Below are 27,743 nucleotides of genomic sequence, written 5' to 3'. Positions count from 1 at the left end.
TGCTTCACATATCTACAGCCATCCTGTCCTCTAATTATATTCTGTTGGCCAAGTAAATGAGTGGCCCAATACGTTGCCTATTCCCACACAAAAAAATGTCATTAATGTAAGCTTGCTCCTGTGATTAATATAATGTTCACAGAAACTCCATAACAAGAACATTATGACAATTACACAAAACTATGCACTAAAAAGCATGGAAATGACTAGTTAAGGAAAGGTATATGGATATTTCAACATATCCATCCCTGCTGATATATGTGTATCTATAAAACATATAACTAATGATATATGTATGTGTTAAAATAGTTTGTAAAGGTGTCAGGAAGGTCAGAGTTTAGCTTGTTTGTGAAATATGTCAGGTGAACTCTTACATTTCAAAATTGTCATTAACTGAATGTATGAATTATAAGGATAATGGAATATTTACACACATTAATTTCTATGCTTTTTCGCACCTTTTTTTTTGCAACGGAATATGCAGTTTTTATGAGGACTATATTTATCATAGGAGCAACCATGAGTAACTGACACTGGGTGGGAGTTGTGATTAATTCAAAGAAATTTTTTCTTACAGTGTAAATAAAATCATGCAGATTTGGGCAAAGTGTCCACTTTTGTGGAGGAAGAACAATAACTTGAAGGGATAAATGCCTAGTCTTCTGTCCAAGGTGGGTGAGGAAATATCTTTTATGGGAAAAAGAAAAGGAGTACTTGTGGCACCTTAGAGACTAACAAATTTATTTGAGCATAAGTTTTTGTGAGCTCAAATAAATTTGTTAGTCTCTAAGGTGCCACAAGTACTCCTTTTCTTTTTGCAGCTACAGACTAACACGGCTGCTACTCTGAAACCTATCTTTTATTGGACTAACTTCTGTTGGTGAGAGAGACAAGATTTCGAGCTTACATAGAGCTGAAGAAGAGCGCTATGAAAATCAGGGTCAATGTAGTATATTGTGGCGCAGTCTCTTTCAAATTAGTCACGTGTAAGGCTGCGAGTTTGTCACAGAGGTCATGGATTCCATGGCTTTCCATGATATCCATGACTTCTTCAGTGGCAGGTAAGGCTGGCCTGGGGGCCGCCTGAGCAGCTCAGACAGCCCCTGGGCCAGCCACACCAGCTGGTGCTGGGGCCGTCTCGGGCCACCACCCCCCAGTGCCATCAGCAGAAGGAGTTTGGGGGTGGGGGGGCTCAGGGGTGGGGGTTGGGGTGTGGGAAGGGGTGAAGGTTCTGGGCAGTGCTTACTTTGCGTGGGGCTCCTCAGAAGCAGTGACATCCCTCGGCTCCTAAGGGGAGGCGTGGCCAGCGGGCTCTGCGCTCTGCCTCCGCCTGCAGGCACCGCCCTCGCAGCTCCCATTGGCTGCAGTTCCCGGCCAATGGGAGCTGCAGAGTCAGCACTCAGGGAGGAGGCAGCATGCAGAGCTGCGTGGTTGCGGCTCCACCTGGGAACTGAGGGATGTCACCGCTTCCCAAGCACCCTTTGCACTCCCTGGGGCCACCCCCACAGCACCTGCAGCATCCCCATGGGGCTGCCCACCCCTGAACACCCGTGGCACCCCTGGGCCACCCCTCTCCCCAGTATTTAGTCAGGGATATATAGAAATATAGACTCATAGAATATCAGGGTTGGAAGGGACCTCAGGAGGTCATCTAGTCCAACCCCCTGCTCAAAGCAGGACCAACACCAACTAAATCATCCCAGCCAGGGCTTTCTCAAGCCTGACCTTATAAAGCTCTAAGGAAGGAGATTCCACCACCTTCCTAGGTAACCCATTCCAGCGCTTCATCACCCTCCTAGTGAAAAAGTTGTTCCTAATATCCAATCTAAACCTCCCCGACTGCAACTTGAGACCATTACTCCTTGTTCTGTCAAGTCATGGACTGGTCATGGGCCATGAATTTTTGTTTACTGCCTGTGACCTGTCCATGACTTTTACTGAAAATACCCATGACTAAAATGTAGCCTAAGTCATGTGTAATCACCAGAAGGCCTGCCAGGGTAATGAGTCTCTGATATGCAGACAAACTCAGGTCTGCATGTTCAGAGTCCGTAGGAACCATCTTGTTATGTAACTTTTAAAGATGGTTCTAGTTTAAACTTTATATCCCTGGAGTTACTCTGGGTTCCTGATGTACAGGGGCTGCAGCATACCCACAAGGAAGATATTCTCAGCTGCCTGACCATGTTAGAGAGCACAACAGTTAGTGTTCAAGCTGCACAAAAAAAAGTCATTGACAGCAAACCTCCCCACCCAGGGAAAAGAGAGAGAGGCAGTTTTACTTCAAACCCATGAATCACAGACAAAATCTTTCCTCTAACCCATTTGGGGGTTATTGTGAAACTTTACCAACGTTGTTCAGCATGCTGCTGAGTGAATATTTCCCACAAATATTTTTTCTTTACCAGGAACAAGTTAACCATTCCTTTTAAAAAATCTTAATATGTTCAGTGGTGGATAGACTGCAGTCCTCTAGGGATTTTCTCCAGTGAAGCTAATGATTTAAAACAGATCTTCTAAGGCGAACCTGTGAGGTTCTGAAGTCTGACATTTAACTTCCAAGCCTGGCTTGTAGACTATACCTACAGATCTCTTGACTGACTGTTGCTGATAGGCTATTTGTCTACATGTCCAAAGCTAAAGAAAGTACTCTTTTGAAACCATTAAATGCAATGAGATATAGTCCATGGCCATATGTAATGCAATAAAACTATGACAATGTATACTTAACCATGTCAGTCCTTTCACCTCCATCCAGGGCCACAAGAGAATTCTGATTCCATCAGGTATCCTCCCTTTTGCAAATGGTGAACTCATAGTCAATACAGATTCTGCTTCCCCTAGTTTAAATTTTGGCCATCCCTTTGCTCCTGTGGAGAAACTCTTGGGGGGAGGGAAAATCTGTGGGTTTCAGTTCAGAGCTCCTCTTAGATCCTCCCTTTGGGCAGGAGGGGTTTGGGACCCAGTGGACCAGCCAGAGGAAGCAGCAGCAGCTCCCAAAGACCCTGATGCCTCCATGTGATTTGCCAGGTCTCCTGGACCCTTATTCCCTCAAATGATGGTCCAGGAGTACTGGCAAATCACGTCCAGGTTCAGCGTGTAAGTTCATGCTGCAAAGAGCAATGCAAGCTTTCATGCAGCTATCCATATATGATGTTCTAGGAGAGGAGCATGAGCAGCAGTGTCATTGCACAGTAGTGCTGATACTGCCCACTTAAAACTGCAGTATGCTTGAACAACACTCCCGTGCCTTAGTACTGTCTCTTCCCCCTACAATCGGTATGCCCTCTAAAATTTGGCGCAGCCCTTAACAAGCAGAATAGGCATGGAGGGGCTATTATGCTGTGCTCACTATGTTTAATAATATGGCATTACAGTAGCAATCAAAGACTCAAATCAGGATTAGGGTATCCTTGTGCTAGGCTTTCTACAAATATGTAGAAAGACACAATCTCCATTCTGCAACATAATTTAAGGCCCCTTTGCTGCGTTGTTCCTACTCCGTTGCTCTGAACCACAAGGTCTATAATTAGGGCTGACCAAGAAAAACATCATTACAAGAAATATGACCAAAAAAAACCAAAACGAGAAACAACTTTGTTAGGGAATCTTATTAACCAGCTCCCTCCCCCCCCCCCCCCCCCAAGTACTTAGAACCCACTTCCTTGTTCAACCTTTATTTTTTAGGACTGAGATAAATATCAGCTCCACAATGAGACTAACGGACACATCCTCCACATGGTGTACGTCAGCAGACAGACTACTACACAATATTGTCGGATCATAAGCCGTTATGAAAGATGCTGGCCCCTAGTGATTTAAGATGTCTAGTATAGTTCTTTAAGATATGGGATGTTTAGTGTGAATTTTACATTAGTAACTCAGCACTCCCATCTCTTATGACTTCTTGGAAATCTTCTCATTTCAACACGTGTCCTTTCAATAAACCTACTTCTTCCTTCTCAAGAGAAAAAAAAAATTGAGCCAGACAATCTGTTCACGGTGTTGTACTGTAAAATTCTTCTAAACCAAACAGAAAGGCCACTGGTTACAGATCAAACAAAACTGAAGCAAACATATGGTAAGTACCTCAGAGTAATACGGTGAGAGATATTTCCCATTATGCTTGGCAATGGTGTGCATAATGTTTAATGCCTTTTCTCCTTTTTTGCGTGTCAGCAGCCAGCGTGGAGATTCAGGAACTGCCCTGTAAAAGCACAGAGGGAGGCAAGGATTTTGCTTAATAGTGTCTAGAAAACCATGGGAATCATCACCTGCATTAACACCTAATGCAGTGATTCTTCAGCCTCTCAACAAGATAGAAATTCTTCCATGGACCCAGCTCCCCAGTCAACCTTCAGCTTGACTCTCAAAATACTTCATGCCATGGACAACCAGGAAGGTCCATGGACCACAGCTTGAGAACTAGTAGATTGTCTACAGTTTACATGCAACTTTCAGCCATTTATCTTTATCTTTTTTTATTCAAATAGTTGTTAGATCTTGCTCAACTTTCCTGAAAGTTTCCTAAGGCCCAGAAGCTGTAGGGAATTGGTGACAGGACATGTAACTTTTTGCCTCTACATTGGAGGTCCTAATCTAGTTCAGATCAAATGGTTGATTGATGGCCTATGTGAAAGGAGTTGTTGACCTGGCCTAGTTCTTAGCATTGCCCTGCAGTAGTAGCTGTGTCAGTCCCAGGATATTAGAGACACAAGGTGGCTGAGGTAATACCTTTTATTGAACCAACTTATCTTGGTGAGAGAAAGAAGCTTTAGAGCCACCCAGAGCTCTTCTTCAGACCTCCAGATTTCTTCAGCTTATCTCTCACCAACAGAAGTTGGTCCAGTAAAAGATATGACCCCACTCGCCTTGTCTCCAGTGCTTAATGTATAATCAAAGAGGTGCTGGGGCTCAAGCAATTATATGTTGGAGCTCAAGCAAATTTTTTACTGTCAAACTGACCTGGCAAGTGCAGAGGTACCAGGACTATGAACTGCCAAGCCTAGAGGTGCCAGAGCTCAGCCCTGGCACAACTTAAGCACTGCTTGTCTCTCTAATTCTTAGCAGACAGTTAAGCATGGGATTGGGTGATTGTAGAGTTCGGATTTAGTCCCAGCTCTGTCACTAGCTTGTTGTGAGAACTTCAACAAATCTGCCTCAGTTTCTCCAACTGCAAAGGAGAATAGTTACCCACCTTTGTAAAGTGCTTTGAGAGTTTTAGATGAAAACCACTGTAACTCTATAACCACAAAGTTTTATTAAAACTCACCACCAGGGTTTGCACTAAGTGGCACCTTTCTGACAGTCTCAGAGAGGAAAAGGAGTGAATGACATGGAGACTGAATTACCTGTTTACCCAGAGATGTAGTTCCCTTCAGGTCAGGGTTGAGGCACACAGCTGGGAAGAGAATGATAGGTAGGTGCAGCTGATTCAGAAGTAGTGCATACTTCCCCACACTGCCCTAACTAAAGTACTTCAACCTTGACTTGGAGGACAACTCCCACAAGAAAGAAGGTAAGGGAGTTCACTCTCCATTCCTGTTCAACCCTGGGCCTTTTCCATTCCATTCAAATGAAATATCGCTTGTGGTCAAGCCAAACATACAAATTAATTAACATCTCTGTGTGGTTCTTGTTCCCCTCAAGTGTTTCCTGGCACTTTGAAAGTCCCTGACCTTCCAATAATCTCTTTGTAGAATACTGGGTGGGGGAATCATAGTGCCACAGGGTCAAAGAGTAAATTAACAACAACGAAAATAACATTTAAAACTTCTAATGGGTGTTGTTCTACCAATCATTGCTCTCGCCCCTCTTTTTGTATTTGGTACATTGAACTCTGCAAGGCCAAATTCAGTCCTGGTGTACCTCCTGTGTACTCAGTTGAATTACATCAGGGAACAATTTTTGGCTCAAAATGTTTGCTTGCCTTGTGAACACCTAGGAAAGAACTGAATGAAATTCCTTGGCTACTACTGGGACAGTATTCAGTCACAAATAAATGTAGTTAAACTTTCAAAAACATGTATATGAGATCCTCCAAAGAAGTTTAATTTGGAATCCAGGCCTATGAGACCTCTACAAGGCAACCAGAGAACTTTGGAGGATGGACCTAGTGGTAACAAAAGTCCACCCATGAAAATATAGGCATATTGTGGAGGACATTTTTGGTGGATTCCAGACCTGTAAAACCTATTTGGAAATGTCAGACTATGGGTCTTGTATAGTTTGACTAATCAGAAAGGCATTTTATCAGGCCACAACGTTTTTTTTTTTTTCACTTTATATTTTGTAACCAGGTCTTAATCTGCAATGCATCCAACAGTAATTTCTGAAAAGTTCAGGGAAACCCTCTTTTTAAGAATTCTCTGATCTAGATCTGAATACAAAGCATGAACCTACAGAGGTCAAAATGAACACAATAACGTTACCAGTAATACAGCAGGAAAAGAAAACTGGGGAGCGTTATGGCCAGCTGAATCCCCTGCCATGTGGGAACCAGGTAAGCAATTCCAGGAAGAATCATTATTCCAAGGGTGAAGAACATCTGTATCACAATTCCAACAATCCTTCGCTGATCTGAGCCAACTATTTCTGTCACTGAAGAGAAGGGAAAAACAGAAACAGAAATAAACCCTATTCAAGTTAAAAATATTACATTTGCAATGTTGGCTCACAGTTATGCAGGAGGTTCTACCTTGGATTACAACTGAAGGTGCCCTTTTTTCTAAAAATTACGTGTAACCCATGTGCCTAATAGGGAGTTACTGGGGGGGAAAGGGGAAGGAATGAGTGTCTGGGTCACTGTTGCTAGGCCAATGCACAGTTAGCGTTCCATGTCCAGAAGTTTCTGGAATTGGGTGCTGTGCTTTTGGTCATACTCAGTAGGCTCCCTGTAGCTGGACTCAGACTCCACTGAGAGCAAATAGTTAGGGCAGCTGCTTTATAAAAAGACACATGACCTGCATGGGCTGGGAGAAGCTCAGGAACAGGAGCAGGCTGGCTTCCCCTAACTCTGAAGCATTTTGCAGCCGGCTAGTGCTATGGCTAACTCTGCAACACTGGCAGGGAAGCACCAACAGTCTTAGTTTCTCCCTCCCATTTCCTCTTTCTGTGACTATCTTCTTTCATTTTAATTGTATACCTGGAATGTTATTTGATGTTTAGCTAAACTGTTTTAGTTAAATTGCCTTAACCAGTATGGGTCACAATCTCTCTTCTTAGTTAAGTGTGATGCTAGAGAAAGAGTCATCTGTATTTGGCTCTTCTCAGTTTTTTATTTTTATTGTAACAGGGTTTTTAATTTATATACTTAATACTGATTGGTTGGTTAATTGGTTGACTAGCTGATTGAGTCATTCTACAGTTCAGCAGAGAAGGAGAAAGAGTCTTCGTGGGCTTCAACTGGAGATTTCTGCATGCAAGAGGTGGGAATATATTGTTGCAGTGCTTTTAACTCAGCAGGCTGTTTTGAATTCATGAGCAAAGACTGAAGAGAACGCCAACCTCAACTTTTGGAACTCTGAGTTACTTCTCACTGTGAGTTTGTGGGGACTAACCTGTTTAGATTTAATTGGTTTGATTTTTTGTTTCTATTTATGTATAACTCTGAAAATAATATATGTGGATTATGAAGTAGCCCTGTTATGTAGTAGAAAATAAGCTATTATTATTGTGTTTCTTTATCATTATAAGAGTTTATAAAATTGGTACTTAAGAATTAAGTTAATTACTTTTGCTCTTTTTTTTAACTTGATTGTGAGGAGGTTGACCTCTGCAGATGCAGAGGAATTTGTATCACCGGTGATTGAGAGCTCCTTAACATCAAGGCTCAGAGACTCGATCTGAATACATTGAACTCCCATAATCTTGTCCCAGTAAAAACGGGTTCAGTGTAAAATCTAAGATTCTTTGGGGGCAGCCTCTTCTTGGATTGTTCCAAAGTACCGTGTCAATGATTTGAAGGGTATATCTCCAGGATATTACAGGAACCAACCTCCAAGTGTACTCAAGTCAATGTTTTGGTATAAAGTATATGTTCCCCAGAGATCAATATATGAGGCATAGTAACTTAGGCCACTGATCAGCCTTAAACGTACCTGCTGGTAAAGCAAAGGGATAAATAAATCACACTGACCAAGGCATGGTCAATACCAGAAAGTTAGGTCAGCATAACTACACCATTCAGGGAAAAATCACCACCACTAAGTGGCATAGTTAAGTCACCGAAGACATCAATGGAAGTATTTCTCCATTGACCTAGCTACCACCTCTCAGGGAGGTGGATTACTTACGCAGATGGGAGAACCTCTCCCATCTGCGTAGGTAGTGTCTACACTGATGCACTACAGAGGTGCAACTGCAGTGTAGACAAGCCCTTAGGCTGTTAAGTACCTACGTCACTTTTGAAAAGGGGACTTTGCCTTAGATCTACACTACAGAGTTAAGTCGACTTAAGTTATGTCGACATTCATAAACCACTGTAATTACATCGCTTGTGTATGTTCACACAAAGCTCCTTGTGTTGGCGGAGCGCATCCACAGTTGGTGCTCCAGTATCAACAGAGAAAGCAGTGCACCGTGGGTCGCTATCCCACTGTGCAACTCACCACCTTCTGCTGCCAGAAGTTCTGGGAATGGATTGCAGTGCATCATGGGGGCAGGCTCACCATCCCATGTTGCAGTTTTCTCCATCCCATCATTCCATGCGCTTCCAACTACTTTTCAACTGCCCCTGTAGACTGTGTGCCCGCCATCTCTTCCTGATAGCATGAATCCTGCATTGCTCTCCAGTCTTGTTATGAACACAACACAGCTGATCCTACAGTATTTCATGACCTGCAAATCTGAAAATGAACCCGTGGTGCTGCCCTGATGTGTGCCGTGGAAAGAAACAATTCAAGATTGATGTTAGCATTCACAAAAGAGCTGCACGCAGTGGAGCATCACTACTGGCTTTGGGAAACAAGCACTGAGTGGTGGGGTCACATCATTATGCAGGTCTGGGATGATGAGCAGCTGCAGAACTTTCGGATGTGCAAAGCCACCTTCCTGGAACTCTGTGTGTGGAACTTGCCCCTGCCCTTTAGTGCAAGAACAATGAGAGCTGCCCACATGGTGAAAAAGCAAGTAGCAATAGCTGTGTGGAAGCTGGCAACTCCAACTGCTATTGGTCAGTTGCTAATCAGTTTGGAGTTGGGAAGTTCACCATAGGGGTTAGGATTATGCAACTGTACAGGCCATTAATTGCCTCCTGTTCCGAAGGACTGTGACTCAATGTATGGGAAATAATGAATGCTTTTTCAGCAATGGGATTCCCTAGCTGCGGGGGGGGGGGGCAATAGGTGGCATGCATATCCCAGTTTGGGCCCCAGACAGATGTAACAGATTACATCAACAGAAAGGGCTAGTTCCCTATGGTATTGCAGGTGCTGGTGGATCACTGGGCTTGTTTCACTGACATCATTGTGGAGTTGTCAGGGAAGGTGCACACATCTTCAGGAACACTGATCTGTATACAGAGCTGCTTGCAGGGACTTTCTTTCCACACCAAAAAATTCCAAAAGGGGATGTGGAAATGCCGATAGTGATCCTGCCTACCTCTTACTCCCATGGCTCATGAAGCCTTACATGAAAGCTTGACAGCAGCAAAGAGTGCTTGAACAACAGGCTCAGCAGGTGCAGAATGTCCGCTGAATGTGCATTTGGTAGATTAAAGGGTCGCTGGCACTGCCTTTTGGCAGGTTAGACCTCAATGAGGAAAATATTTGCATGGCTGTAGCAGCCTGCTGTGCTCTGCATAACATTTGTGAAGCTAAAGGGGAAAAGTTTCCCCGGGATGGAATGCTGAGGTGGATCACTTGGCGGCAGATTTTGAGCAGCCAGATATCAGGGTTATAAGAGGGACTCTGGGAGGGCTATTTGAATCAGGGTTATGTTATGTTCCAGTGATGATCTATCTCCACTGGTTCCTTTCACCTCTGGTCATTGGTGAACAACTGTACAGTTCTCACTTACCTTCACATTCAGGTAGTCTGTCCACCAACATCCATTCCCTCAATCTCCCCACCCAAAAAGGGGAAAAGTACAGCTCTTACCAATAACATAGGCTGTCATCCAGGTTCCCTTTCCAAATACACCTTGTAGGAAGCGAAAGATCAAAAATACATAAATATTTGGTGCAAATGCTACAACAAGGCCACATAAGCCTACTCCAAGGCAGGAGTAGAGGTAAATACGGATTCTGCCATATCTGCCAAAAAAAAAAAAAGAGCAAAAATGTTGAAATATGACTAATATTTTCCTTCTCGACTTAGTTTATGGCTGGAGTTTAAACCTGCTCCTAAATCTTGTGTTGATGCTATCAATCTTGTAAGGTTTCCCATCACTAGGCCTTATGATGGTGACTTTCTGAGTCTTTGTTGTACTGGCTACTAGGAATTGGAAATCTCTCCTCCTGGATATTAATCTCAGCCTCTCTATCTCCACTTTTAAAGCAGTGATTGAAAACATTTAGGCCCAGTTTTTGGAAAACAGTTTCTAATTTTGCATGGTGCACTTAAATTATAGAAATTAGAATGCGCCTATTGAAATAAATGGGACTTTTGCTATTGACTTCAACATGTGCAAGATTATTCCCTTAAACTGCCTATTTTAAGTACAGTCACACCCTGTGTAGGAAATGTCTTACCCTTTACTAGAATGCCAAATGAAGCAGCTGCGTAAATATTCTGTTTAGAGTTTATAATGTCTATCTTCCAGTATTTTAATTTTGTATTCATTAGTATTGAATTTTAAACATTTTATCCCAACAATATTAATGGACAAGCCAAGCCTAACTACAGGTCCAGACTAGAGTTGGTTTAAAAAAAGTCAATTTTTTAATAAAAATATTTTTGATCAAAATAAAAACTTTCATTTTTTTCAAAATTTCCTGTTTTTGTTTTTTGTTTTTGGCTGAAACCCAACCAACCAACACCCCTCTCCCCGCCCCACACATTCCAGAAACCAAAAAAAATTATTTTTTAACAAAAGCAACTTTTGTATTTTTTTCAGGTTTGTTTTTGGGTGGGGGAGGGAGTTGTTGTTGTGGAGAGGACACAAAGCAAAACTAATAAGAAATTTTGACCAAAATGACTTTAAAAAAATACTAAGAAAAATAATTGGTATTTTTCGATAAGCTCTAGGTAAAACCCTTTGAACTATGTGGTAAAGAGACAATTACAGATCCAAATTTTGTGGGTAAGACGTAATTCTATAATAATATAAATTATTTCTATTATCATTTCATCCAAGACTGTCAGGCACTTTATAAGCATCATGATTCTCTCTGATTTGATCATGCGACAACTAGTTTATAGTTGCAGCCCTGAAATGTCTTCATCCAATGTTAACCTGGCTTTAAATCCCTTTATTTTGAATATGGCTAAGTGAATACTTTCAAACTTTCAAACAATGATTTATCAGCTCACTGTCTCTCTCCTTCTTTCTGTTTGCGAATTGTCTGTGTAAAGATTAAAAAAAATTTCTTCACTTGATTCTTTTAAAAGAATTATTCACTTAAGAATGTTTGCAAATAATCCTTGCTCTCTACCATATTTGAGAGCTTTGTTGTGTGACTTCAGTATGCAAAAGTTGTATTGTTTGCTTTTGATTGGACACGTAGGTCACGTGGTAGGTTTGTCCTCTACTGGATGACCATAATTCTCAGTACAATGAGGTTTTTATTGTAAATACTTTTGTTTAGGAATTCAAAGTGCTTTATCTGAGAATATTCTCTGTGTGCTCTGCCTAATAAAATCACCTACTAGGATATTCATGGATAGCAAATAGAAAAGGAGCACAAAACAGCAAAGGTTAATATATTTTTCAAATCAAAGAAATATTCATCTACAGTGAAATTCACCCTTGTATTTGGGCTGGCATGAGGACTGCACACCATTTAATTCTGACTTAATTCCTTAAAATAAGGCTTCCTCCTCCTATTTTGAAGGAAAGTTGGACTTAAGTAGTGCTTAGCTCTGGCACTGGCCCTGTTTACAGGGCTGGATTTCACCCACACATTTTTGCAGTATTCAGTCAGCTCTAAAAATGTTGAAGACCAACTGTAACCATGACCTTGGTGGTCACCATATGGGTATGTGTGCCTTATGTGTGAACTCAGAGGGTTGTAGCACTGAGTTTCTTCTTCCTCTCTCAAAGGAGCTGCTTTCTTCATCAATGGCCTTATGCCCCCTCAGAAATTGTCAACCCCAAAACTCTCTGTAAACGCTTGCTTTTCATTTCTGTGTTCCTCTGTACTTCCTGAGTCCAGATGTGAACAGAAATTATGAAATACCACAAGAAGGGCTCTTTTCATGCTATTTTAAGTCCTAACAGGACCAGGAAGTACTAAAAATCTCATGAAGTTTCCAGACCAATTTTACAGACTCAGGAAGTTAAGTTTATATTGGACCTGCTTCTTGGAATTGAACTGAACCTCCAAACTTTGAATGTTTGCATACGGTGATTACAGCACAAAATGTTTCTGCCTCTATAAGGGTAGACTTGCATTAACACACATACTTTACCTGTCTGCAGCATAGCCTAGAGTGAATGCTCCTGTCAGAAACCCCAGATTGAGAACAGCTTGTGTTAGATCTAGCATCCAGGCATTGGCACACACAAGATTATACTGTGGGAACAAGCAAGAGATATAATAAGATTCCCCCACAGAGATGGAATATTTTTCCTCAAAGCAAAACATTTTAGCAATTGTCTTGCTCTAGGACAAAAAACACGCCTGAGCAAAAACCTGATTGCTAAGTGTTTGAGAAACTACTTTCAAGCTTGTTTGTTTTTTACCACCTCAGTGATTAGCATCCCATCTCAAACATCCGTTTTTAATAGAAATTTACTAAGAAAATTATAATGCGGGCTGCTCCAATAACTCTTGAATTCCATAGACTTCCTGTATCCCTATCAGTCTGGTTCCAGATCTAGCACAGAGACTGTGTTGATATTGCTGGTTGATTATCTCCTCACAGTGGTAGACCAGGGTAAGATATCCATGATCACTTTATTGGACCTATTAGCAGCTCTTGACACTGTTGACACCTTTGCCTATCTTGCGGGGTCTCAGTGTGTGGAGCTATGTCAATCGAGTGTCCTCCATGGATTCTCTCTTCCCAGAGGATCAGTGAGCAAATACAGTTTCTTCCTGACTGGTCTCAGATTAAACATCATCCATCTTGTGACTTGTCATCCTTCCTATTTATTGTGTACTTGTTCAATGGCAGGCCCAGATGGCACAGAGAAATGCCCGCATTAGTGAGTCCAGATCACTGCAGTTACAGTAAACATACAGAAAATGGGTCCTCCTTACCAAAAGGCTGCTGTGTTTCAGGTTTTGTAGGCCAAATGTCCTCAACAGGGGAGACATCTGAATTGGTTTGTTGTTATACAGATTGAGCACAATAGTTTAACGTCTGCTGGCAAGGAAATGCTGCATCTATGTTTAGCTCAGAGTAAATGCAGAGCTGTAACCAGGGAAAACACTAACATCTCCAAATGTTTTTAATTTTTTTCTTAGTGCCTCCTAGGCAAAAGTAGAGATACTTGACCTGTGAGGGTGCAGAAAACGAATTTCAAACCAATTTTTGACAGGTTGAAAATGTTTTTCTTGCTGTAACTTTCTCAGACCCTTCAATTCTTTATATTGCAGCAGCTGTTACAGGATGACAAAATGCTGCTCCTGCGTTCATCTGAAGAATTCATGGGGGAGGAGGCAGGGAGGGAAAGAGACCAGAAACAAAAATAAAACCAAATTAAAAATTCATTTGTTGTGCGGATAGTATTTTGTTGGCAATTACTTTATAGGGTCGTGGAGAACAATTATATGCCAACCTAGCTCAATAAGTCCTGCAGACCTCATTGTAGTCAGGATTTTTTGATCTCTGACTAGAATGTCCTTTTCAACAATGAGGAGTTAGGCAAAAGCAAAGTTAAGAATAAACTGAGGTAATATTCTCAGCAGTTTTAGCCATTTATTAAATAGCACTCTAGAAATAGCCATAATTTCCAAGGATGAGCTGTAATAAATAATATTAATAATAATATTTTACAGATAACTGAGATACAGAATATTTGCAATGCATTTAGTATTTCAAGTTCACACTCATAATAATGTATATCAGATGAAGGTGCTCAAATACTGCAGTGATGGGGGGGGCATAGAAGTACTTAGATAGAATGAAGACATCTTCTATTTCACATTGGCCAAGATTTTTAAAAGTAATAGTCTAAAGATAAGCTTTTAAATCCATATTAGGCACCTAAATAAGTGGTCCAATTTTTTTAAGTGCTGAGCACCCTATTTGTCCCAGTGATCTCACTGCTGCCAGCTATTATTGCCTCAATGCAAACTGTTAGGTTATCAGTGCTTTTGAAAATTAGGCCACTTATTTAGGTGTCTAAAAATGGATCTAGGACCCTAACTCAGTTTTGCCAACTCTTGTGATTTTACTGCAAGTCTCACAATATTTGTATTTTCTTAAAGCCACAGCTCCTGGAATCCTGTGATTAAGTGAGAATCTCAACTTTCTTTTTTAAAAGTGAGTTTCTACCCCTTACTGTGGTGGAGAAAAGTTTGACTACATGAAACCTACGATTCAAAATCCAGAACAACAATAAAGACCTCTACATTTATTATTTAAAAAATCTGATCATTTTGAAGCCAAGCTCTTGACTTTTGGGAGCACAGCTCATCCTTTTTGAATGTCCAGTGGTGTTCACTTTTAACTCCTACTTTTATAAATCTAGACCAGTATGTATAGAATCATTAGGTTCTTCCAGGAACAAAACTTGTTCTCATGTCTCAGAAACAATAACTGCTGTGGAATTTTCACAAACTCCAAAGCGTTGCACATTTACTCTTTGAAGAGTACTCCTACCTTCTTGTTTCTTAAACAAGTGCGACAGCAGGACAGAAAGGACAGAACTTCATGAAATATTTCCAGAACGTCCCACTTCACAGAGTTTTTTCAAGGGCATGGCCATTTCTAAAAGTGACTTTAGAAATACTTGTACATGCCTGTGACATTGTCACTAGTCAGAGATTTCAGGAGGAATGTTTAAAACCACCCACACAGGCAAACACAGCCTATTTGGTCTTTAAAACTAGTTTGTTGAGTAGAAAATACAGGTCCAGCTGATCTTCTGTAGAGAAAAACATGGAATGGAATAATGTAGTGAAAAAATAGGCAAAGAGAACTAGGTGGAAGAAAAGCAAGAATGGCACCAGTAAGCCTCCTCCCTCTCTCCACCTGAGCCTACAGAAGTCACTCTACCAGTCACTAGGAAATGGATCTCTACGTGATAGAGCATAACCAGCCAGAGGGGTGAGATGGAGTCAGGGAGCAGTCACCCTCTGTGGTACACTCTTCTGGAAATATATTGGAAACAACTGCCAGAAGAATCTGGACCAATAGTCCCCAAAACTTAATGTTGTTTAATGAGAATTAAGGTTGCTCAGCACCATGTAAGTTCAAGGTCTTAAAGAGAGAGACCAAGCTAGCAAATGAACAAAGGAGCTCAATGGTGGACTGCAATAAAGAGCCCCTCACCAAGGAGACCAATGCAATGAAGGCCTATTTAGGATTTGACAACTTTGCTTGCTCTTAAAGCAGAAAGCCCTGACAGAAGACTTCTGTCCACAATCACAAGTCCTGCAATCAAAGAAGTAAAATAGGCAGAAAAAGTAAAAGTTACTGTCTCATCAGAGCTCATAATGGATTATTATGGGCACAGAATGAAAAGGATTTAAGAATGAAATACTTTTAAAATAAACACATCATGAAAGGAAAATGTTTTTGATCTCAAATCCTTAACAGAATTTACAGGCACACTTAAGTTACAAATAAATACATTTTAAAACGAATTAGTTTAAAATCACTTCCTTTAATAAATACATTTTAAAACTCATTAATTTTAAATCACTTTCTTTAATCCCACCATCCAAATTCAGAGTTCAGGACCTCATTTTTCTAACACTGAAAGTGGCATCAGGCTTATTGCCTGTGTCTCAATGTTAGATCAACTCTCCCAGGCGAAACAAGGATAGCTAAACACTTCAAATCAAAGAAAATTCACCTTTCACATATATGCATTTGTAATGCCACTTTTGAAACCCAGGGTTGGATTCCAATCTCATTCACTTGGCTGTAAATAAGGAACAATGCCCCCTGAAGTCAATGGAATTACACTGGCACAAAACCTGCATAGTTGAGATGAGAATCAGGTCCATAGCCTATAAATTTGAGCCCATAGATGTCTAAGTATCCTGTTTTGACTCATGTATTATTGGCATGGACCGAATTATGAGTGAAGATGTAGAGATCTCATTGAACATGTTAGTTTTACTTTTCAAGCCTATTCTGCTAGGGCAAAATTTGTCTCATTGCAGAGCCTCCACACACCTAAGCTCCAAATACACCCTGTCAGTCCCATGCTTTAGTGGTGTGGAGGCCATTGTCTTGTGGTGCCTTTTGGTATTAAAGACATTGTGTGGGTTTTCCAAAAGCACATCATAAGTAACTTAGGATCATAAGTGGCAGTGAAAGTCAACAGTCCCTTAGGTGCTTTGGAAAAATCCCATCCATTGTTATTAATATTCTGATAATACTCAGAGAGGCCCCAGTCAGGAACAAAGCTAGATGCTAGATGCTTTGCAAACATGGGCCCCGGTACTGCAAGCTGTTCTGTGCTAGTGGACCCCTGCACACCTGCATGGAGCTCCATGGATTTCCTTCATGGAACGGCTTGAAGGATTGGTCCGTAGAGATAGCTGGGCTCCTTGCCTTGGAAAGTTACTATGCTTGATCCTTTTAAAAGTATATATTTATTTTTGAAATAAATTAATCCACATTTAAGATAAACAGAGAGAAAGCGAACAACCTGACATGAAGGGCTGGGGGAAGAGAGTGCATCAAAGAGACAGGGGAAAATATGCTTCCTTTACAATGCCCTTGTACCTCAACGTACATTTCACATTGAGCAGCTGACAGTTGAAATAAATTGTTGCCTTAAAATATCAGTCAAATACTTTAAATCACTTGCATTTTCCATGAAACAAGAGACGATGGATAACAGTTAGGCACTGGGAGTACTTTCAAAAGGATTTATAGTGTAAAATGCTTAAGTAAATTGACTGATACCTTATAAATAAATCCTACGTTTTCCTCAGGTCTATATATTTAAATATTCTTGATGTAGTTAAGAATTCTTGGCTTCATTTTTTGTTGTTATTTTTTGTCTGTCCGGGGTCCACTTAAATGCTCTTTATATAAACAGTGTTGTTACAGCCGCGTTAGTCCCAGGATATAAGAAAAACTCGGTGCATGAGGAAATATCTTATATTGAATCAACCATAGGTGCTGGAAGTATGGGACCTGAGGGTGCCGCACCCCTGGCTGGAAGTGGTTTCCATCACATACAGGGTTTGCAGTTTGGTCCAATGGCTCTCAGCAGCCCCACCATACAGATTGTTCCAGCACCACTGGGACCAATTTCGGCTAGTGAGAGAGACAAGCTTTTGGGCTTCCCCAGAGCTCTTCCTCATCCTTTTCATTAACAGAGTTAACCTTTAACACAGAAGTGTATATAGTGCAAAGGATTGTTTGAGTTCTACAGCTCGTCACTCCCAGACCACCCTTGGCTTGGTTTGGTAGTATCCAGAGGCGTAAAGTGGGCTGGTACGGCCCACTATGGCATAGCAAGTGGCTGCTGGTACCAGCCAGGACACAGCCGATGTTAAAGCGCTGCTGTGGCAGCACTTTAATGTCGCTGCTTCTTTTGCCCCCTCCGAGGGCAGCTATGGGGGGGGGCAAAAGGGGCAGCTGCCCTGGGGCCTGGTGATTTAAAAGGACCCCGGGTGCCCACCTGCTGCTTCGCAGAAGCAGCTGGAGACCAAGGTGGCACGGGCCTGGCAGCACGGAAGGGCTGGCAGGGGGACACTGACCCCAAGCCCAGCCCCTTCCACCCGAGGCCCCACACCGGTAAGATTTTTAAGTTACTTTCACTCCTGGTAGTGTCCGAAAGTTACCACCATCTGAAAGCTGTTTGGTGGCCTGGATGAAAAGAATTGGTGATTTCAGTCTAGTCCTTAAAAGAGAATCAACCCCATTTCAGAAAATTCACTAGCAACTAGCACCCTAGTTGGCAGCCTCAGCAAAAAGGCATGGATTTAATGTGAATGTAAAGGGTTAAGGTAATGTAAAAGTGAAAAGTAAATGTCTAGAAAACATGACTGATGAGGAAAGATTGAAAAAATTAGGTTTGTTTAGTCTGGAGAAGAGACGACTGAGGGGGGACATGATAACAGTTCTCAAGTACATAAAAGGTGTTACAAGGAGGAGGGTGAAAAATTGTTCTCCTTAACCTCTGAGGACAGGACAAGAAGCAATGGGCTTAAATTGCAGCAAGGGAGATTTAGGTTGGACATTAGGAAAAACTTTCTAACTGTCAGGTTAGTTAAGCACTGGAATAAATTGCGTAGGGGAGATTGTGGTATCTTTGTCATAGGAGGTTTTTAAGAACAGGTTAGACAAAAACCTGACAGGAAAGGTCCAGTTCATTGGTTCCCAACCTTGTTCCGCCACTTGTGCAGAGAAAGCCCCTGGTGGGCCGGGCCAGTTTGTTTACCTGCCGCGTCCACAGGTTTGGCCGATCACAGCTCCCATTGGCCGCGGTTCGCTGCTCCAGGCCAATGGGAGCTGCGGGAAGCGGCACAGGCCGAGGGACATACTTCCAGCAGCTCCCGTTGGCCTGGAGCAGTGAACCGCAGCCAGTGGGAGCCGCGATCGGCCTAACCTGCGGACGCGGCAGGTAAACAAACCGGCCCGGCCTGCCAGGGGCTTTCTCTGCACAAGCGGCGGAAAGTTTGGGAACCACTGGTCTAGTTATTACTTAGTTCTGCCTTGAGTGCAGGGGACTGGACTAGATGACCTACTGAGGTCTCTTCCAGTCCTACACTTCTATGATTCTATGAATGGAGCCCAAACCACCCTCTCAGTCCTAGCTGTGATCCCATGCAGAAATGTGCAGGAGTGTACCAGGATGTATCTGTTCTGTAGCTATAAAGAGCTAAGGTCCAGACTGAATCCATTTCTCACACTGATGAGCAGTTACTTACATGTGTAGTCCCAAGAAAGTCACTAAGATTATTTGTGTGAATAACTGTTCACAAATTGGGCTCACATGTATTGAAAGGAATACTTTGCTCTTTGTGCATGGGGAAAAGAAAATACAAGGCTTCAGAATGGAGGGGGTCACAAGCCTCCCTCTCAATCTTCTGCTTGGTGTCCAGGGTCAGTAATGTAGAGAATCCAAAAATCCAGAGCCCTCTCTGCCTGGGCCTCGTGTGTCTTGCTTCATCTTTCATTGTTTCTTATTAACCTTTCCAACCTGGCAATCCTGTGAAAGCAGAGCTGTATAGTGCGTCTGCTGAAAATAAACTATAAAAAAGTTCTGAGAGGTCACACTAGAGGTGGTCTAAACCAAAAACCTCAAGTCTGAACATCTCACAAACATTGGGCAAGTTTGGATCTAGATTCACATCTAATTTTGAGGATTTGCCTTTCTATCTCTCAGCCACCATGCTCTCTTTCTCCCCAAAATTTGGAAAAGTTCAGGCCCAGACCAGAACTTTGCCTCTCTATTCTGAGTCTAATTCAAATGGAAGACCTAATGCCTGGAGGAAGTTAGTTAAGTAGGTCGTTTTAATTTCAGGGTCAGCTCCTCCATTGATGTGTGTGTCAGAAAATCCACAACTGCACTTGTACACACAGCAGTAATGCCCTGCTTAAGGCTGGGATGTCCACATTTTACAACACTGAGGGCTGCATTGACAACTTGTCTGTGGGCTACACACTTCATTTGCTAACACAGTTTCCGTACAGTACATAACAAAATGCACATTACCACACTATATGCTTGAACTGTATTCTTCCTCAATTTAATACGATGGCTGGAAAGGGCCTGGTAGATGAATTCATAACCAATACCAATCTGAACTCCTCTGCTCTCACCGCCAGTGACATGTGCAGACACCAGTCACTGCAAGAAGTCGAGATAGGAGCTTAGGAGAGGAGAAACCACTTACTTCAGGACAGTGCCACGACTCTCAGCTGCACTGTGTTATAAATAAAGGAATGGAAGAGGGGAAAGCTGATATCATTAGTTCCTCTACCAACCCCTTTGGAGTTGCCAGATTGTAGGGGATGAAAGGTTTCAGAATAGCAGCAGTGTAGTCTGTATCCGCAAAAAGAAAAGGAGTACTTGTGGCACTTGTCATAAATATAAAGGGAAGGGTAAACCCCTTTAAAATCCCTCCTGGCCAGAGGAAAAATCCTCTCACCTGTAAAGGGTTAAGAAGCTAAAGGTAACCTCACTGGCACCTGACCAAAATGACCAATGAGGAGACAAGATACTTTCAAAAGCTGGGAGGAGGGAGAAAAACAAAGGGTTTGTGTCTGTCTGTATGCTGCTTTTGCCGGGGACAGAACAGGAATGGAGTCTTAGAACTTTTAGTAAGTAATCTAGCTAGGTATGTGTTAGATTATGATTTCTTTAAATGGCTGAGAAAAGAGCTGTGCTGAATAGAATGACTATTCCTGTCTGTGTGTCTTTTTTGTAACTTAAGGTTTTGCCTAGAGGGATTCTCTATGTTTTGAATCTAATTACCCTGTAAGGTATCTACCATCCTGATTTTACAGAGGTGATTCCTTTACTTCTATTAAAAGTCTTCTTGTAAGAAAACTGAATGCTTTTTCATTGTTCTAAGATCCAAGGGTTTGGCTCTGTGGTCAACTATGCAAATTGGTGAGGATTTTTACCAAACCTTCCCCAGGAAGTGGGGTGCAAGGGTTGGGAGGATTTTGGGGGGAAAGATGTGTCCAAACTACGTTTCCCAGTAAACCCAGATAAAGTTTGGTGGTGACAGTGGAAATCCAAGGGCAAAGGGTAAAATTAATTTGTACCTTGGGGAAGTTTTAACCTAAGCTGGTAAAAGTAAGCTTAGGAGGTTTTCATGCAAGTCCCCACATCTGTACCCTAGAGTTCAGAGTGGGGAAGGAACTTTGACAGCACTTTAGAGCCTAACAAATTTATTTGAGCATAAGCTTTCGTGAGCTACAGCTCACTTCATCGGATGCATGCAGTGGAAAATACAGTGGGGAGATTTATATACACAGAGAACATGAAACAATGGGTGTTACCATACACACTGTAATGAGAGTGATCAGGTAAGGTGAGCTATTACCAGCAGGAGAGAAAAAAAAAAACCTTTTGCAGTGATAATCAAGGTGGGCCATTTCCAACCGTTGACAAGAATGTATGAGGAACAGTGTGTGTATGGGGGGGGGGGAATAAACATGGGGAAATAGTTTTACTTTGTGTAATGACACATCCTCTCCCAATCTTTATTCAAGCCTAATGTAATGGTGTCCAGTTTGCAAATTAATTCCAATTCAGCAGTCTCTCATTGGAGTCTGTTTTTGAAGGTTTTTTTTTGTTGAAGAATTGCAACTTTTAGGTCTGTAATCGAGTGACTAGAGAGATTGAAGTGTTCTCTGACTGGTTTTTGAATGTTATAATTCCTGACGTCTGATTTGTGTCCATTTATTCTTTTACGCAGAGACTGTCCAGTTTGGCCAATGTACATGGCAGAGGGGCACTGCTGGCACATGATGGCATATATCACATTGGCAGATGTGCAGGTGAACGAGCCTCTACAGCCCCCAACTAAAACCTCTCCAGCCCATCATCAAGGATCTACAACCTATCCTGAAGGACGACCCATCACTCTCACAGATCTTGGGAGACAGGCCAGTCCTTGCTTACAGACAGCCCCCCAACCTGAAGCAAATACTCACCAGCAACCACACACCACACAACAGAGCCTCTAACCCAGGAACCTATCCTTGCAACAAAGCCCGTTGCCAACTGTGTCCACATATCTATTCAGGGGACACGATCACAGGGCCTAATCACATCAGCCACACTATCAGAGGCTTGTTCACCTGCACATCTACCAATGTGATATGTGCCAGCAATGCCCCTCTGCCATGTACATTGGCCAAACCAGACAGTCTCTATGTAAAAGAATAGATGGACACAAATCAGACGTCAGGAATTATAACATTTAAAAACCAGTCGGAGAACACTTCAATCTCTTTGGTCACTCGATTACAGACCTAAAAGTTGCAGTTCTTCAACAAAAAACTTCAGAAACAAACTCCAATGGGAGACTGCTGAATTGGAATTAATTTGCAAACTGGACACTATTATATTAGGCTTGAGTAAAGACTGGGAGTGGATGGGTCATTACACAAAGTAAAACTATTTTCCCCATGTTTATTCACCCCCTCTGCCTCCACTGTTCCTCACACGTTCTTGTCAACTGCTGGAAATGGCCCACCTTGATTATCACTGCAAAAAGGTTTTTTTCCTCTCCTGCTGGTAATAGCTCACCTTACCTGATCACTCTCATTACAGTGTGTATGGTAACACGCATTGCTTCATGTTCTCTGTGTATATAAAATCTCCCCACTGTATTTTCCACTGCATGCATCCGATGAAGTGAGCTATAGCTCACGAAAGCTTATGCTCAAATAAATTTGTTAGTTTCTAAGGTGCCACAAGTACTCCTTTTTTTTTTTTAGGGGATGAAAGTATCCCCTGGTGAGGAGCCAGATGCCTGGAAGGTGCTAAATGCTCTCACTACCCATTGAACGCCTAGACATTCAGACCAAATTCCAATGAAGTTTTTTTTAACCATGGTGCAATTATTTGGGACCATTTTAGTTTACTTTGCCTATTTTGCTTATCCAGGAAAAGGATATTAAACTATCTGTCCATCTCCCTAGGGAGAGGGGAGAGAATCCCCAATATGCCTAGGGATTTCACATCTGAAATAACCTTTAAACAAAGGAGGAGGATGGGTCTGAAATGAGCATTGAGAAGGTCAAGCTCATGACTAATACCTGGAAAACAAAATGGTTATTACAGTGTCTCCCCTCACAGTATGTCTGTCAGAGGGCAGATATTTTTTTATTTTGGACTGACACTCAGATTCAGTTAGGGGATAGCAAGTACTCCACAATGTTTTTCTGTGTAATTCAACGACTGAAGACAATGGGAGTTGCAGGTATTCAGCAGCATCTCACTTTTCTGTAGAGAGGTGCAAATAATTTGGGACCTGAGCCAAAGGCCACTGAAGTCGACAGAGTCTTCCATGACTTCAGTAAGCTTTGGATGAGGCCTCCCGTCTCTGCGATACAACTAAGGACAGACTTCTGTTCCGGTGCTGAGCGGGATGCTGGAAAGCTCATACCTTAGTCCTTCAGCACAGCCTTTCCCTGCCTTACCAGACTCAACCCTGCATTGTCTTACCTGATAATAATTCATCAGAGGACTTGGAAGGATAGCACCTTTGGCCTGAGGTTCTGAAAGCACTGTACAGTCTGTCACAACTAAGCGTCACAACAGACAGGTGAGATAAGTAAATATTTGATTTACAACTATCGTTTCATTAATTGACCAATACTAGGTGTTTTTCTATGCCTGTCTACAATGAATCGAAGGTCTCAGCCCAGTTCTGGCTGAACAAGTGTCCATTTGAAACAACCACCAGCAAAACTGGCATCCTACTTGGCAGTATTAATAGAAGACCAGTTTATCCTCTCAGTCCTGCAGATGGTGCTCCAGGGGAGGCTGGAAGTACATTGCTAGGGCAATCTGGGGCAGCTCAGACTGCTGCTACCCAGTCTGTACTTGCTTTGGGGGTGTATAGATTCTCTCATTCTCCAAAGCATTTTTCACCAGCACGTCACTGAAATCAAACTTCAAGCTGATTCAGCTCAAGGGGGGCAAACAGCCCTTTTTCTTGGTTTTATCAGGAAACAAAATGTGCTAAGAGACCTCTTCAGGGCAGATTTTCTTCTCTACCTTGTTCAGAGGTCAGCACACCAGTGGCACTTAATAATGCCAAAGAAAAATGGAGGGTCAGACTTCCCTTCACTCTTAAGTTGCTGTGTCACAAGAACCTGAGTAGTGGGGTTTGTTTGGTTTTGATTTTGGGATTTTTGCCTGAATTTTCCTACATGCCTTCAAGGTCCAGCTTGCATCACTTGTAGATCTGCTGGCTGGACCACCCAGAATGATACCAAGCCTTCTAATGTGAAATTGGCCACCTCCATTTTTTTTTAAATATTTTCCTTTCTTATTACCACTGCTGCCTCCAGACTGGCAAAATAAAGGAGAGATTTGTAAACTCATCCCAACCCTGTGCAAGCATAGAAAAAATTCAAACATTTGAAATCAGTGTTCCAGCTTCTCAGCCAGTGTAAATTAGTGCAGCTTCACTGAAATAAATGGGGCTGTGAAGATCTGCCCTACCTGAAGCACAATCATTTGTATATGGGGGAAACCTTACTGAGTAAGTAGTCAGTCCCGCTGTCCACTCCCGACACCCTCTCACTACCCCTCAAACCCTACCTGATATAGGAAATATGAAAGAGTAGCCCTGATTTCTTGTATTAACCCAGACATACTAATCAAGGTAAGTGTAGGCTTTGGGGCTTTTCTGTACTGTAGAATGAATTCTTCTGGAGTAGTATAGAAAAAGGAACAGCTGTTTTCTCTCCACTCCAGCTTTGACTGTCATGTTATTCACTGCTTTAAGATGCTGTAAAAGTGGTAAGGTAAACATTACTGAACTGGTTACAGATCCCTTTGAAAATACAGTTTTGTTTGTGTTTTTTGAGACAGCTGCCAAGTAAAAGAGTATGATGATTTATTTGCAACAACTGTAGTAGGATAATGTGTTCTGGTGATGATTTATCCTTCTCAGACCTCACACGTGGGCAATGAATTGTTACCAAGTCTCAAAATTACATAACTTTCATCACAGAGAAGTGTTGCTGACAGGCCACATTAGAATCAGTTCATTATGCTAAATGTGTGCCAGTAAAGGCTGCTATTAAGTCTGGAACACACCAGCTTTGCTTTTAGCAGTTGATGAATCCATTGATTACTGTCTCTGCTGACACCTGAATCTGTAGATTTGTCTGTAATCCATTAACATGCCACTAGGCGTCATCATTAGGCTGACCAGAGATCAAGTGTGAAAAATTGGGACAGGGGTTGGGGTGTAATAGGAGCCTATATAAGAAAAAGCCCCAAATATCGGGACTGTCCCTATAAAATTGGGACATTTGGTCACCTTCGTCATCACTGCCAAAAACGTTTGGATAAAATTACCCACCCTGTGCAACATTTTATCAGCAGCTAGTGGAAATTATCTAGGCTCAGCTTTTTTTTTTCTTTCCGATTGCTGGTCTACCGTATGGAGCTGCTGAATCAGTGCACCCTCTCGCACCCTAGCCACATCCTCTTTTCAGCCTGCGCCACTCATTTGCAGAAGTGGCTTTTAGAGACTCCACTCCCATTCCTAAGAAAATGCAGTCTGGACCCCCGCATTATTTATGCTGACATCATCTGGCATTAATGGGGGATGAATTTTGGCCAAGATCAGTACCTCCTCTATGGCTCCCTTTCCCAGCAAAATCTGACAATCCATTTGATTCCAAACCTGCTGCTGACGCAACTAGTTTATTTTTCTGGGTTCATGAGGAGTAACAAAAGCTCAATAAAAATAAGTGGAAACAATATTTGATTTTATTTTTGGGGTATTTCCCAAATACTTAATTTCATTGAGCATTGTGTGTTCTCTTAAACAGGGAAACTTAATTACGTTTGTGGAATTACTGTGAGGTTTTACAAATAAAGTCAAAACTGATTTCAGTGCATTTGCTGCAATCTGCATCTTAAAATCATTCTGATTACTACTCTGTCTAGCTTTATTCCACCTCAGGATCAGGGAGCTAAAGGGCTCTAGCTGCATTATGTACTGAGAGTTAACCTGTTTGCCTTTTGTAAGGCAACTCTCTCTGATTTTAGGTGCCTGCAAGGAAAAGCATGACCCAAAGCTGTAGGATCATGACCCATCCTGGTACAATGTGCAAAATTTCAATTTGCAGTGGCAAGGAGAAAGAGGACTTGCTGTTGTACCTCTATAAGATACAAAGAATGTTTTATAAATGAATCTTAGGTTTTGCTATTTCACCTATCATGAAGGCCTGAAGAAGATAAATAGAGTTGCCAAGTGTTGTCCATAATGGACCTTATAGTGGATTCTGTTCTCCTCCTCCTCCTCAAAACACCTCATTGTGAAAGGACCCACTTCCAGCCACCTACCCTAGGTGTAAATAAATTAATCCAGCTACCATGGAATGGGCATTAGGCACTTCAGGTGCTGCTCATACGCCAGCTCCGGAGTTCCCATCAAACCGAACAATTACTTTTACTTCGTGGTTTCTGTAACTGCAGCTGCCTGTGGAACTATTTCGAAACAGTTTAACAAATGAACTAGACATAAAATAATAGAAAGTGACACCACATTCAAGTGTTCCCCACAGAGAGATCCAGACCCTTTTGCACCACCGGAGCAGCGTGAAGGGATCAGAACAAAGATGAGAAACTCACCCAGCATATTTCATTAATTTAATAATTAATCCCTCCTGTCCTCTGATCATTTTTCTCTCTCTGGTAATGAGGTGCTCAGAACTGAATGCAGCATTTCAGGTGTGATTGCATAAGAACTGGATAGAGTGAAACTGTTACACTTCTGTTCTGTGGCATGACATCTTTGCATAGCAGCCCATGTTTGCATTGTCTTTTAGCTACTGTATCACATTGCAAACTTGTGCCTAATTTGCTGTCTAGTATAGCCCCCTGCAAGTTTCTTTCAGCATTGCTGCTTTTTAAGTTTCTCCTTCCCACTAACATCTACTTTTCAGATTACTACGTTAAATCATCCTTTTGATTTAGTCTCCCTGGTCGTGTTCTCGGTAAACTTAATCAGATATGAAATAACACATGTTTAAACACAGTACAAAAACAACAGTTCATCTATATAAAAATGAAGGGTTTAAAAAGAGCAGGCACATTAGAAAAGGGGTAGCTGTTTCAATGGTCAAATTAGATAGGACAGTACTATGTCTAACTTCTCATCTAAATTTTATGGAAGTCCTAATTTAGAAAGGGAAGACTAAGTTAACCCTAAGTGTGTTATATTTAACATATTTATGTTGTGAATTGCCTGCTATGTCACTGCTTAGTAAGTGAGTAAAGCTGATAATTGGGTATGTTGGAGCCAGACCCAAGCTACAGGGACTGGACTTTTGGGCCCTGATCCACAGCCCAGTGAAGTCAATTGGAGTCTTTCTACTGATCCCAGAACTCTTTGGATCAGGCCTTTGGAGTCTGAAAAGAGCCCTGTGAATGCTGCTACTTGGTATACCATATGGTCATCTGGGAAAGAAGAATATGGTAGCACTCTAGCCTATTACTATTCTTATGTCCTTGTCTTTAGGCTTTGTATGTGAGCCTGTTATTTTACAGAATAATATTCAGAGGTTTAGGGGGTAGATTTTCAAAGGCATAAAGGACAATTAGGTGCCCAACTTCCAGTCACATCCAATGGGAGTTGGATGCCTAACAGCCTTCATGCCTTTGAAAATTTCCTCATTAGTCAGTAAGAGCACTCTTGTCCACTGGCCTTCCCTCCCCTGACCTTATGTGGGCTATCCAACCCCCTTCTTATTATTATTTTTGGTAGGGGATTTGGCAGGCAACGGTGGTGAAAA

At 41.9% G+C, this 27,743-nt stretch overlaps 1 protein-coding gene across 1 annotated transcript in view; it reads right to left on the bottom strand.

Moving 5' to 3' along the window:
* SLC22A3 (solute carrier family 22 member 3) overlaps positions 1-27,743 on the bottom strand; it is a 42,625-nt gene that overhangs the window by 11,013 nt on the left and 3,869 nt on the right. The window contains exons 2-5 of the mRNA XM_077811806.1: positions 12,570-12,673; positions 10,098-10,252; positions 6,432-6,600; positions 4,090-4,207 (exon numbers count right to left, since the gene is read on the bottom strand). Coding sequence (XP_077667932.1) covers positions 4,090-4,207; positions 6,432-6,600; positions 10,098-10,252; positions 12,570-12,673 — 546 coding nt within the window. The remainder of the gene's footprint in view (positions 1-4,089; positions 4,208-6,431; positions 6,601-10,097; positions 10,253-12,569; positions 12,674-27,743) is intronic.

Source organism: Eretmochelys imbricata, chromosome 3 (assembly GCF_965152235.1).
Source record: "Eretmochelys imbricata isolate rEreImb1 chromosome 3, rEreImb1.hap1, whole genome shotgun sequence".
NCBI lineage: Eukaryota > Metazoa > Chordata > Testudines > Cheloniidae > Eretmochelys > Eretmochelys imbricata.
This window is presented reverse-complemented; position numbering and strand designations above follow the sequence as displayed.